General features: G+C 35.1%; 2 protein-coding genes across 2 annotated transcripts in view; one reads left to right on the top strand and one right to left on the bottom strand.

The window, feature by feature from the left end:
• Papss (3'-phosphoadenosine 5'-phosphosulfate synthase) overlaps positions 1–11,441 on the bottom strand; it is a 152,524-nt gene extending 141,083 nt beyond the window's left edge. Inside the window, exon 1 of the mRNA XM_090404477.1 lies at positions 11,037–11,441. Within this exon, the coding sequence (XP_090260603.1) occupies positions 11,037–11,069 (33 nt within the window). The 5' untranslated portion in view covers positions 11,070–11,441. The remainder of the gene's footprint in view (positions 1–11,036) is intronic.
• Positions 11,442–12,280: 839 nt separating this feature from the next.
• Positions 12,281–12,688, top strand: LOC150099267 (threonylcarbamoyl-AMP synthase-like). The gene has a single exon (XM_090404297.1). The coding sequence runs from the start codon at positions 12,281–12,283 to the stop codon at positions 12,686–12,688; it is 408 nt and encodes a 135-aa protein (XP_090260423.1).
• The last annotated feature ends 1,711 nt before the right edge of the window (positions 12,689–14,399 follow it).

Below are 14,399 nucleotides of genomic sequence, written 5' to 3'. Positions count from 1 at the left end.
ATGGAAAAAGTTCTTTGAGAAGGCCAGGGCCCACACAGGGCTGTCGAGCCACTGAAGAAGAAGACTTTCTATAACCTATCACTTTGTAATACAGTGATTTGTGACAAATATGATGTTTGCTACAAATATTTATAGCAAATGGACATTTGTGAAGGTCTTCAGATGACAGGCAATGCATATTTGTCAGTCCAGTCATATTCTGCCCTCCAACCAACAGGATGCAGGTTCTGAGCCCATGACTGGCATGAAATTTGTGAAGGTCATTAGATGGTAGGCAATTTCTGTTGCCCAGTGTGTGATCACTACCTTGCTTACAGGTTTGGAATAGCTTTGATAAAAAGTTGCATGTTTGGATATTTGGTTTCCCTTCAGAGTAGTACTTCTAAATTGTGTAATCCTTAGTGTAAGTGGGCACTCACTAATGCACTATGGGTATGTTTACTTTATAACTGACAAGCTTCTGTTGTGAAAAGACTAAGAAAAACTCTTTATTCAACCAGTTCCCTATGTTCAATGGCATAGATCTATCCCCTCACAAGCAAAGGCAATTTGGAAGAAATTATAATATTTCATTCAAACATAAATTCTAAATATTTATTTTTTAACATATGTGTTATAATAAATTACAAACATGTAAAACATTTTTTTAATGATTAAATATATTTTTAGTTATATGAATCCAACTATTAGTATGAGACCTGATACAGAGCATTAGGAAAACAATTTTATTATGATGAGAGGAATGGTGTGTGCATGCAAGAGTGACACTACATTATAATGATATATTATTGATACAAATATGTTTAGTGACTGAGGGTGACAATGATGAAACCATGTTTGTGTGTTCATTCAGTTCTATGTAAAGATGTCTGTATAAATGAAGTATCAGATATGAACAGGAATCTAAAATTTGCCCAACTAGGTCATGCAGATTATAGAGGAATATATACAAAAACCAGCACGGAGGTAAGTTATGTCTACACTAATGCCAGGAATATAAAGAACAAAGAAGACGAGTTTGTTGCCTTAGTGCAGTGGTTCTCAAAGGGTGCATCCTAGAAGATTTCCGGGTGCGCCCTGTGGTATTCCAGAGAAATATGTGTCCAGATATAAAAATAAATATAGTTATTCTCTTAATTACTTTTAAGAGATTTTTTCTGACATTTTAAATTCCTTAGTACTGAATGAGAATTTTTGTTCTCATAAGGTTTCTGCCTAGTCTTGAACCAGCCAGTTCAAAACAGCAATCAGGCCAGTGAAACCTTATCCCGCTCTTTTTGTCAACACATCATTATTATGTTAATTAACAGTGGTTTTTCTTGCAAAGAGAACAAGAATATGGTTTATTCTTGTTGTGTATATTACTTATTTTAAAAGTGTTGGAAGTGGATGTTATGTGCATATTACTTATTTTCAGATAAATACACCCAAATAAAATGGATAGATTTCTCAAAAAGAAGCGTGATATTGAAGAATCAGATTCTGGAAGTGAGCAAAAGTTAAGTGCAAGTAAGAAAGCAAAATCGCGGCCTACTCACAAATATAATGAGTTATTTAAGCTTTGGTTTCACTTGGACCGGAAGTGAAGATCATCCTTTGCCGCTATGTTTAGTATGTGGATGTAAAATGACAAATGAATCATTGCTTCCTAGTAAATTGAGTAAACATTTTAAAACTATACACTCTAATTTACAAGATAAATCTGTAAGTTTTTTCAAGAGATGGTCTGAACAGCAAACAAAAGCGGCAAATTCTTTTAAAAGTATAATTACTGTTTCTGATAAAGCTCAAATCGCTTCTTATCTAGTCTCAGAACTGATAGCAAAAAATATGAAAGATCATACTTTAGGTGAGTCACTTATTTTGCCTGCATGCAAAAAAATGGTCATGACAATGCTAGGAAATGAAGCAGCAATGAAAATAAGCAAGATTCCTCTGTCCAACGATACAGTTCACAGGCATATTATAGAAATGTCTTCTGATATCGAGAAAAATGTATGCAGTAATAAACTTCAGTATTCAAATTTTGCATTGCAAGTTGATGAGTCAACAGACATTACCAACAAGGCGCAACTCTTAGCATTCGTCCGTTTTATTAATGAAGATCAAATAGTAAATCAGTTTCTTTTTTGCAAAGAATTAAGTGTGTCTACAAAAGGTGAGGACGTTTTTAACATTTTGAATAGCTATCTTGATAAATGGCAGTTAACATGGAAGTCGTGTGTAGGCATTTGTACAGATGGAGCCCCTTCCATGGTAGGCTGTGTTAAGGGCCTTACATCTTTTGTAAAAAAACAAAATGAGAATGTTATCGTAACTCACTGCTTTCTGCATAGGGAGGCCTTGATGGCAAAAACATTGGGAGAAAAATTAAGAGAAGTTTTAGATCAAGTTGTTCAGATGATAAACTTTATTAAAACAAGATCTGTCAAATCGCATTTATTCGAAAAGCTTTGTATCGATATGGATTCAACACAGACGGCTGCTTTTACACACTGAGGTGAGGTGGCTGTCAAGGGGGAAAGTACTTACTCGTGTACACTAGCTACGACAAGAAGTTCTTGCGTTTTTTGAAGAGAAAGCAATTACATTTTTGTAACCTCCTTCGGTGTGAATTTTGGATTGCCAGGTTACAGTATTTGGCCGATATATTTCAGCAGCTCAATATTTTGAATACTAGCATGCAAGAGAAAGAAGAAAATATTCTCACATCCACTGACAAAATGAAAGCATTTCAGAGAAAACTACAAATTTGGAAAAGAAAAGCTGTTGAAGGTAAGTTGGAAATGTTTCCATTGGTAAGTAACACTTGCATAAATGAAACACTTCCAATAATAGTTGAACATTTAACAAGTTTAGAAGAAAAATTGAGTTCTTATTTTCTAAAAGCTTTATGTTTTTTTAACAACCAGCCTAGAAGCCTTTTTAACGTTTAAATACTCATTCATATAAATTAAAAGATTTGGGACTGAATTACCAATTATATATTTGGTTTAATCCTTTATCCAAGTGTAAGCAAACAAAGTTTGTGCCTAAAGTATTTTCAGGACTGGGGAAACTCGTGGCAATATAATTTCTCATCACTTGCCTTAGTATACCATAATGCAAAGCACATCTCCTTGCAGACATGCATAATGCTCTGCATTAAGGGAAGGGTCACTACCCAGACCGGTTTTGACCTTTATTGAGGTCGCATCAGTGGAAGCCAGATCCAGAGGTGGTGATACTAAGGTGGAGATAATGGAAGAGTCATATTTCCATATACCAGTTGCCAAAAGGTGTCACACCTTATTATTAACATTCTCTGGATTAGAGATAAGTAATACCAATTATATATTTGGTTTAATCCTTATACGTGTCTGCAAGGAGATGTGCTTTGCATTATGGGATGCCAAGGCAAGTGATGAGAAGTTATACCACTTTTGCCACAGTTGCCCCAGTCCTGAAAATACTTCAGGTGCAAACTTTGTTTGCTTACACTTGGATAAAGGATTAAACCAAATATATAATTAGTAGCTTAGCCAAGTGAAAAAACTTCCATCAACTTATCTTTAATCCAGAGAATTTTAATAATAAGGTATGACACCTTTTTGCAACTGGTATATAGAAATATGACTTCTCCATTACCTCCACATTAGTATCACCACCTCTGGATCTGGCTCCCACTGATGCAACCTCAATAAAGGTCGAAACCAGTCTGGTAGTGACCCTTCTCTTAATGCATAGCATTATACATGTCTGCAAGGCATATATGCTTTGCATTATGGGATACTAAGGCAAGTGATGAGAAGTTATACCACCTTTGCCATGAGTTGGCCCAGTCCTGAAAATAATTCAGGTGCAAACTTTGTTTGCTTACACTTGGATAAAGGATTAAACCATCTTTACTAATATTAATGACATCAAGAAAGATTTAACGGAGCCTGTGTAGTTCAGTGGATGTGGCGTTTGCACACTACAGTGCTTGGCTGCACAAAGGAAGACTTGGTTTCGAGTCTAGTCGGTGACTAGAGGAAATTTTTCTAAGCCTTTTTTCAACCGGTTCCCGAGTTAGTCAATCTCTGGCATGGGCAAGCGAGTTTTTTCTCCCGGAAACTCGGGTTTTTTGTCCCGTAAACTCAAGAAAATTGACCATAGAACCCACATTATTTCAGACATTAAATACGAGTGTTAAGGTTAGGGACCATGAGATGGCGGCACCTGTAGAACCATCTCTCTTCACTGCGTGCTGCTCAATTAGTGATAGCCATGGGCCAGCTATCTCTGATTGGGTACCAGTGGAGATTGAACTGCCCACGCAGCCTCCAAAAAGTTAGATAGGGCTAAAAATGGCCTCGCCTACTCACTGTATATATGGGAATAAAAAGGCGTTAGCTTATTTTTTATTTTTTTAGAAAGATTTAACTGAAGATATACAGCTGTTTGTTGATATTTCAAAGATAGGCAGGGTAATCAGGAAAGTAACTGCCATACAGTACTTGTGAAATAGTTTGAATAGGCTGGAATTATGGACAAATGAAAATGATTATTCATTCATTGTTAGTAAATGTAAAATTTTACACTGTGGTGTTTTAGGGATCATGGGGTTTAGTAAACAGACGGTGAAGTACAGGATCCATATTGCAAAGATGCAAATACAGCTCAGAGGATAATTGAAATGCTGAAACAAAAACTAACATGTAAGAAGAAGGAAGTCATTTTGTATCTTTATAAGATCTTGATATGACCTCACTTGGACTATCATGCTCAGATTTGATTGCCTGGTTTCTGAGGTGATGCATATACAGTGCAGTGAAGATGGTGAAAAGGAAAATGTCAAAGATGATATCAGAACTGTAGATGTAGATTATTGGGGAGGAGAAGACAGAATCTGCAGAATACAGATGATAACAGACAGGGAAAGTGAGGTGATATAATAGACTTACAAACATCTGAAAGGGTCATTCAGGATATTAGTAGATGGAATTTTACATTTTATGGAGGGTGGGGAGAAGATGAAAGGGCATCCATGGAAGTTGAGAATGAATGTGCAGCTAAAAAGGGGGTGAAAGGTAGATTTTTCTGTTGGAGTAGTGTGTGACTGGAATGGCTTGGCTTTGGAAGTCATGGATGCAGATAGTGTTCATGAATTCAAGAGATGTGACGTGTGGTGTGAATGATATGGGCTCCCTCCACGAGTCCTCGACTGTGGAGAGGTATTTTGAAGAAGTATCACCTTAATCCCACACATTTTTCTATCAACAAAATTTCTTATCCGTTACCATCTGCAAAAGACAAACTGTCACTTCTTTCTTTAAGTGATGTTTACCAAATCCTTTGTGAATGTAATTTGACATGCTTTGGGCAGATAGGACATTCTATGAAAAAAAGAATTAATGAACATCAATGCTACAATACAGCAACCACTTTTTAATTGATAAACTGATTTTGTTTGTATCTTGTTTTCCTGTTCTTTAATTTACTTGTTTCTACACACTGATGATGTACTGTTATTTTCAATACATCATCAGTTTTCTGTATACAAAACATTTGTACTTCCACTGAAATTTATTACTGTGGTTATCATGTAATTTTGCTGTTTTATAGGTATGCTACAAGTACCTTTAAAGATTCAAGATGTCTCAAATAATTACTTTGAAAGACTGATAAATGAAACAAGCAGTGAGTAGTGCACGACTACTCTTTAACAAGATGGTAGAAAACAATCAACGGGAACACATATCAATACTTGAAAGAGCCATCAAAACCTGAAATGTGGAAAGGTAGCTGGAATAGATGATATTCAACCAGAAATGTTCAAATATGACCTAATATGACAGAAAATTTACAAGATTATTCATATCCAAAATTTATCTTATAGTAGCTAAATTTCTATAGAGTATATAAAAAAATTTTTTTTCCCTGCTAGCTAAAACAAGATACTGAAATGGTCACTGGATTTTTTTAAGCAAATAAAGCACTCACTTTCTCAGTAATAGGTTTTAGACACACCTGATTATGAAAAGGAACAGTAAGGTGATTTACATAAAAGGTAGTTAGCTCTTGAGTGTAAGAACACTTGTCACAATGTAGCATACAAGAAGCAGAGGGATAATTTTGGCTAGCTTAATTCCTGAATAATCAAAATATCATTTATAATTTTTCTTTAATTACCTTCCCATCAATCCTCTTTCTTACTAAACTATTCCCACTCCAAATTCTGTTTTAATTACGCAGATTTAAGTTTGTCAATTTCAGAATGCTCAAGTGCATTTGAAATACTGGATATAGTTCATAAATCAGCATTACTACAGTGTTTTCTGTTAGCTAACTCAATAATAATTAATTTCATCCCTTTTTACTAGAAATGGAGATAAATACAGGAGATTTGTTGATTTCTTTTTTTAATGGCAATGCTATCCACACAAAAAATGTACACCAGTAGCACTTTAGTGCCATGGGTGGGCTAAAAATTAAAAAAAAATCTGGTAAGCCTATTCTAGGAACTAAACACGGTACTCTTTCAATGCCACCTCCAACAAGCAGTGTAGCAGTCTCCATAGAAGGTAATGAAATGAGAATTCATTCAACTATATAATATATTTATCAATTAATATTAGCATTTACATATTATGGGAGAGGGAGTGTGAAAAGTTTTGATAAATATCTACAAAAAAATGATATGTAAATATCATTTTTTTGTAATAATAATAACCACAAGAAAGAATATACTAGTAGCAGAGTTATAAAGGTTAACTTATGTTCTTATACTCTTGTATACTCGTATGTTCTTTCTTGTGGTTATTAATTTATTAATATAATTTTTGTTGTAGGCATTTATCAGAACCTTACAGACCCCCCCCTCATAATTGATGCTTTTTTTCTTTTTTTGAATGGCTTATAACGAAGTACTTACTGCTTAGGACAATCTTTCTATCTGCATTCTCTTAATATGCTACACCCAGCTTTGATTATATTTCTAATCACTATTAAAGGTGATTGATTTGAATTAACTTGTTAAAAATTCTAGCAGAATTAACACATACTTTTTTTTTAATTCTGCTAGAACTATAGCCATGAGATAAGGTGCAGTGCATACATTCAGCTGTTAGGAAACAGCTAATGACCTTTATTTGAACCTATGTTCATCAGCTAACAGTTTTAAAAATACCAGAAATACTGTTCAGAATGAGGATGATGTTTTGAAAAGTTGACATTGTTCCTTTCCACAAGGATTTGACATTATTCCTTTCCATGAAGACTATTTTCTGTAAACTACGAACAAAAGCATGTCATTAGGAAGACATGATTAAAGTGTCTAAAATGGCAATTTCCTCCTCCCCCAATCCCTGTAGTAAACTAGATTCTGGAGTAGTAGTATCTGATGATGAGGTGGAGGAGCAACTTGTAATGTGTCTAAGCCAAGGCCAAATGGAGATCATGTTATCAATGTATCTTAGCATGATAGAAAGTTTAACAATGGTCAAGAATCCATGTTATCTTCATTCTTATTCTCATCTATAGATTGCATTCTGAAAGAAAGGTGCATTAAACCTGATATTAGAATGAGAGTTATCAAACTTAGCTCTTTGCAGATGATGTTGCACTCCTAAACACATCCAGTGCAGGAGCATTTTTTTCCCAGTATTCCATATACAAAATGAGCTAGGAGAGACGAAATCCATAGCTATACCCTTTTCCTGTTTGTATGTTTTGTCCTTCCAAGTGAAATAATTACCAGTAATGATGCCAAAACTGAAGAGATCAGTATATGGAAAAGTAATTATTAGATCTCTCACTTAACAGTAAAGGATGCCTGCTTATCAGTGTACACAGAAGGCAGTCCTCAAGTCTATGACTTGAGACTTTCAATCTAAATATCTTTCTATGGGTTGTGTGCATGTTACAGTTTTTATATCACATCATTAAACTTTTGTTCCAAGTGCTCTTCCCCCCCCCACCCAAAAAAAATAAGGAAGTGAAGTGAGGATATCTATGTCAGAATTATTAATAGTGCATTGTTAGCATTCAAGAACGTGTGAACAGACCTAATCTAAACAGAGGTGGAGAGGAATGGTTAACAAAACAGGTATTTAATGCCAGTATAAAGATAAAGCAGAAAAAGTCCCAGATGCAATTATACATGCCTGAATTGACTGAAATATATGATCTAACAATATCGAAGTCCTGATAAGAATAATTTGGATGAAAGTTGTTCAGAGGAAGTAAGGTAAACTTATAAGAAATATATGTACTACTATCATAGTATCCTGTACAAGAGATTTGATAACAAAATCATGCATCCAAAATAAACAATAACTTGTTGAAAAATTTTATTTATTAATATTTTACTTCTACTTGAATCTTGATCTTTAAAAGCTAATGTTAAATTTTTCTGTCGGGTTATCGTTCTGAAATCTTTTATTATTTTCTTCAGGTTTAGAATAGCTTTCTGAAATTTAACATCAGAATTGGTAATTATCACCTGGTAATTGTGAAAAGGAGTGTGTATAAATTCACATTAGAGGATAATTCAATACCTTACTAGTTCCATATTATTATTATTATTTCATTTGAATATACATTAAACAACAGCATCACAGATAGAAATAAATCAATGATTAGATGCCCCTAAGATGATAGTTCAGAGTTCATATCTATATTTCATTATTGATTTCTGTGTAAAATAACTTCATAGAAAGTTTTCTAGTATTTTTCTTGTAATATGTTAAACACGATTTTTTACCTTATCAAAATGTTTTTTTTTAATAAACATGTTTCGAGACATTAATTTTTTCTTCTGTTATTTTCAGACAAAGTTAGATCTACATATGAATATTCTTTTCTAAAACCATTCTGTACATCTAGAGTAGAAACTTTAAATATTTTATAAGCCTCTCATTTAATATTCTGCTACATATTTTGTAAGCTGGAGAAAACAAGTGAAAATCTTGACAACCTCTATTTATTTGGTTTGAACCCATCAAGCCAAATAAATAGAGGTTGTCAAGATTTTCACTTTAAGACAAATAACTGAGAGCTCATAAGGATATGACAGGGAAATGTACTTCAGTTTTGTAGATCTGGAAAAGGCATATGGAAAGGTGCCCAGTGAAAAGCTTTCCAAAATGCTACAATTATATGGAATAAATGGAACATTATTTACAGAACAATAAACAATCTATATTTAAGTTGTAAGTCAACTGCTAGAATTGAAGGAAACACAGATAAATGGTAAAAACTTGTCAAGAAATTATATTCTTGATTTAATCCTTTATCCAAGTGTAAGCAAACAAAGTTTGTGTGTGAAGTATCTTAATGACTGAGCTACTTGTTTAACATGCAAACATTGTTCACTTGCACTTGGATAAAGGATTAAATCAAGAATATAATTTCTTGACAAGTTTAATGTATACTATAACCAAATAAAAAACTTTCAACAGGTAGATGATTTGATGTACAATCACAGGTAAGTCAAGAATCCATGTTATCTTCATTCTTATTCTCATCTATAGATTGCATTCTGAAAGAAAGGTGCATTAAACCTGATATTAGAATGAGAGTTATCAAACTTAGCTCTTTGCAGATGATGTTGCACTCCTAAACACATCCAGTGCAGGTCTCCAGGATTCTCTAACTAAATTGAATAACAGCTGAAAAATATTTGGCATGAAAATCAGCAATAACAAGACCAAAATCATGAAAATGAGCAGCCATACAAAAAAACTTCAGCTGCATTCTCGATGGAGAACCTAGAACAAATAAAATATTTCAGCTATTTAGGCACAGTTTTTGGTGAAAATGACAAATTATATATAGAAATAAACAACAGAATAAGTAAAGCTGGCATGGTGGGAAGCCAGTTGAATAAATTTATGTGGAATAAGAGCGTTCAAACCAGTTTTAAGTTATGGATCTGAGAGCTGGATTAGAAACAAAGCACTTCATCAAAATCTTGAGACCAGAGAATGCTGAGAAATTGGGGGAAGGATGGCAGAATGTTATCGAGGTGACCCTTCGATGGCAGAATCATAAAATTATATTAAAAATAAAGATATTAGAAAGGAACCCAACACTTAGCATTCCAGAATGTGAGCAAAGCTAATTTAAATGTTCTTAATCTATTCTAAGGTAGTATGGCCACTTAAACAGAATGGGAACAGTAAGGTTAGCAAAAATCAGGTGTTGAATGCAAAGATGACAGGAAAAATACCCAGAGGAAGAACAAGGTCTAGGTGGATTGATTCAACCAGAAGTACCTTAGAAGATAAGATCAGTGCAATATTGTCAGATAAGACAATATTGCACTGATGAGAACTAAATTAGTTTGCAGAAAAGTTGGCGAGAGGAGATTAATAATAATGTAAACTTAAACATCTTGCCTGAACATCCCTTGAAGGTATATATATCAGGAAATTGATATTATGCAACAGAAATTCAGAATGCTTACATTAATAACTTTTAGGATCACTTCATTGTTATTATAAACAGGACTTACTATTGTTATTTTCCCACTCTTCTGATGGGATTCCACTGAATAAATATTATTTAAAAAAATAATAAATAAATACGCCTCTCTATATTTTATTCTCGAGTATTCATATAACTCAAAATTCTGTATAGGTACATTTTTTTTAACTCTGTTTTTATGTTTTAGTACTCCGTTGTGAGTGAAAGTTTAGACTGTATATTCGATTTGCACGTCTTCATGAATTGTTGGAAAAGTTGGTTACAAGAATATCCGGAGGCACAGTCGTGTGAGATACATACTGGCATACAACAGGTATGTTACAAACGCTGCATTTTTCAGGCTTAATAACCACACTGATATCAATTGTGTTCTTTTTTATTAAATATGGAGTACGTATGAAGTCATTTATTGAAGGAAACCAGACTTCTCTTTATGTTTATTTGAATCACGTTTTACGATTAGTAATATCTACGAAAACAATCAATGCAGGTTGAAAAACAAAGTCATTACCATTTTAGAAACCCCAGTAGTGAGAAGTAGGTAAAATAAAATGAAAGCGCAACATAAGAGAAAATGGACTGCTTACCGTTTTCTGCTTCTTCGTCGGAGGCTCAGACATGATGTTCACTTTATAAAAGTGTCGTTATTAGGAAAAAATATCCTAAACGTAGACTCAATCTATTCCAAATACGAATGCCAAATACATCACACACGTGTCGCCGTCACGGTCAAGCTGCAATGCTGCTGCCGGTGCGACGCCGTAACCTGCGAAGAATCGTTCTGGAACACATTGAAACCAAATTATCCACTACTTTTCCCTTAGCTTGATATAACTGAAACATCTCGCTCTACACTTACACCACATTATTAATTTAGAGTACGCCGACATATTTGGATTTGGTTAATTCACTGAATTGCCAAAATGGCATAAATTATTCAACGCCTTACATGGTAAATTATAATAACATCACTCATCCCTCAGAAACCATCCTAAAAGAATATAAACTAAGAAAATCAATTTCAACAACTGCGCCTTCTTTAGTCGAAATGTATCGCAACACTTTTTATTTCTTTTAGAAATCACTTCTAAAATGAAGAAATGGGTAAGATCCTTCAAATAAAATAGTTATTTTTAATTTAAAAATGATCGAAATGGTTTTCAATAAAAATGGTGAAGATACTAGACGAATAATTGCTGACTAAACATTCAACAGTCATAAGTAAACAAACAATGAAATCGATCATTAATTAATTAGCAATTAGATAGTACTTAATTGGAACGTGTAGCCTCCATGACACTAAGTCTACAGAAGAAATACTTTTTGAGTCTCTTCTCTGGAATTCCAATTTGTAAATCACGACTCATAATAATCGCCACTCGCCACGACAGAGTACTTCGCTTCTGTCTAGCACTCTACATAAATGCATTAAACTGCAGTGATGCTTAATGAAGAAAGTAACTGCTCACCAAATTACAAAATGTTAGGTTTAAAAACTAGGAGTGTGGTCTGAAAAGTCCTCGGCCTAACAATGAAAAAATGAATTTATAATTTCAAAATTATTTTTATTTTCAACATATGGCCTGGGCAGCAGTAGCTGGAACGACGCTACACGTTACATGTTTTTCTGATGCAATAGTGTTTATTTCAATTTTTTGGTCAAAATTTAAAGCATGAAAGCTTTAAATTTTGTCAATTCTTATGTGGGTTTACGGTATTTTATACAAACTGTTGTCCAGTATCCAGCCAGCGCAATGACACGTATCATAAAGTTAACGAAAAATGGTTCATCACTTGATTATGCAGTAATCCAAACAGTAGAAGCATTGAAATGTGGACATGTAATAGAGTGCCAATAGATACCATTTATGGTATTGCTGCTCTTGCACAGAATGAAAAAGCTGTTAAAAGGATATATAAACTTAAGAATCGAGATGAGATGAAACCCATTGCTATTTGTCTGTCAGATGTAACAGGCATCCACATTTTGGGAAAAGTAACTGTTCCTGAATCGTTACTGTCGTGGCTACTTCCTGGACCTGTAACTGTTGTTTTTGAAAGACAACCCCTTTTAAATTCTAGTCTCAACTCTAATACCTCTTTAGTAGGAATGCGGATTCAAGCCAGTACATTTATCCAGAGGGTAGCACATGTATGTCAGGAGTCATTAGCCCTAACATGTGCAAATGTGAGCTCATATACAAGCTCACTAGCAATAGAGCAATTCCAGGATCTATAGTCTAATCCAGAAGTAGTATTTGATGGAGAAGTTTTGGGAAAATGTGATCCAGAAAGGCTTGGTTCAACTGTAATTTACTTGTGTGTGAAAGGCTACCATAAAATAGTGAGACAATGATGCGTTCTGAAGGACACACAAATGACATTACATCAATTTAACTTACAAGAAGCAACATAATTTAATATTTTAAAATAAATAAAATCAGTATCTCAGTAGAAGTGGCGTTTGCACTCTACAGCGCTTGACCGCACGACGAAAGGCGTTCGAATCTAGTCGCCGACTAGAGGAACTTTTTCTAAGCCTTTTCTCGACCGGTTCTAGTCGATCTCGCCTAGCGGGTTTTTCCTCCCGGAAACTGGGGTTTTTCATCCCGTAAACTCAAGAAAATCGGCCGTCGAACCCTCACTATTTTCAGACATTAAAAATATTGTGTTAGGGTTAGGGACCACCAGATGGTGGAACTTATTAGCCGCCATCTTCACTGCGTGCCAATTAATTAGTAATAGCCTTGGGCCAGCTATCTCTGATTGGTTACGAGTGGAGATCGAACTGCCCACTCAGTCTCCAAAAGTTAGATAGGACTATAAAACGGCCTCACCTACTCCCTACACCGGAACAAAGAGGCGTTAGCTGATTTTTTTTACGGAGCCTGTGTAGCTCAGTGGATGTGGCGTTTGCACACCACCGCGCTTGGCCGCACGAAGGAAGTCTTGGTTTCGAGTCTAGTCGGCGACTAGAGGAAATTTTTCTAAGCCTTTTTTCGACCGGTTCCCGAGTTAGTCGATCTCTGGCACGGGCAAGCAGGTTTTTCCTCCCGGAAACTCGGGTTTTTCGTCCTGTAAACTCAAGAAAATCGACCGTAGAACCCACATTATTTCAGATATTAAATATATTGTGTTAGGGTTAGGGACCACGAGATGGCGGCACATTTGAGCCGTCTCTCTTCACTGCGTACCGCTTAATTAGTGATAGCCTTGGGCCATCTGTCTCTGATTGGGTACCAGTGGAGATTGAACTGCCCACTCAGTCTCCAAAAGTTAGATAGGGCTAAATGGCCTCGCCTACTCCCGTATATACGGGAATAAAAAGGCGTTAGCTGATTTTTTTTTTTTTTAATCTCTCTTAAGACTTATACATTTATTCCAGAGGCATTATCCCGTCTCTGTAGCGGTTCTCAGTAAGATCTGCAAAATTCCCCTTTACAGCTGCAATCACCTCTTGATTCGAAGAAAAACGATGACCAGCCAGGAACAGTTTTAGTTTTGGGAAGAGACAGAAGTCACAGAGAGCCAAATCTGGGGAATAGGATGGATGTTCCAACAATTCATAGTGCAGATCCCTTGATTTTCCCATTGCCAAAACACCTTTGTGGCCATGTGCAGTTTCTGGATGAAAGATGATTGTTTCCTTCTGCAAACTGGTTCTTTTCTTACGAATTTTTTGTCTAGACTGGTTAAAACCGGAAAAATATTCCCCAATTATCGTTTTACCCTTTTCAAGATAATTAATAAACAAAATGCCTTTAGCATCCCAAAACACCGATGTCATGACCTTTCCTGCTGATGGAACCGATTATGTCTTCTTTAGCGTTGAACAATTGGCTTCTGTCCACCGTTTTGACTGCTGTTTGTATTCTCGTGTGTAATGACGAATCCAAATCTCATTCATAGTAATAAATCGACGCACATGCTCCAATCACTGTTCAGAGATT

The sequence above is a fragment of the Typopeltis vanoorti genome, chromosome 14, assembly GCF_054136105.1.
Source record: "Typopeltis vanoorti isolate ZY-2024b chromosome 14, IOZ_Tvanoo_1.0, whole genome shotgun sequence".
Classification (NCBI taxonomy): domain Eukaryota; kingdom Metazoa; phylum Arthropoda; class Arachnida; order Uropygi; family Thelyphonidae; genus Typopeltis; species Typopeltis vanoorti.
Note: the sequence above shows the minus strand (reverse complement) of the source record. Positions and strands in the feature narration are given on the sequence as shown.

What these genes read in the sequence shown, in the direction of transcription:
- LOC150099267 (XM_090404297.1), top strand. Translation starts at nt 12,281, where the DNA reads ATGTGGACATGTAATAGAGTGCCAATAGATACCATTTATGGTATTGCT.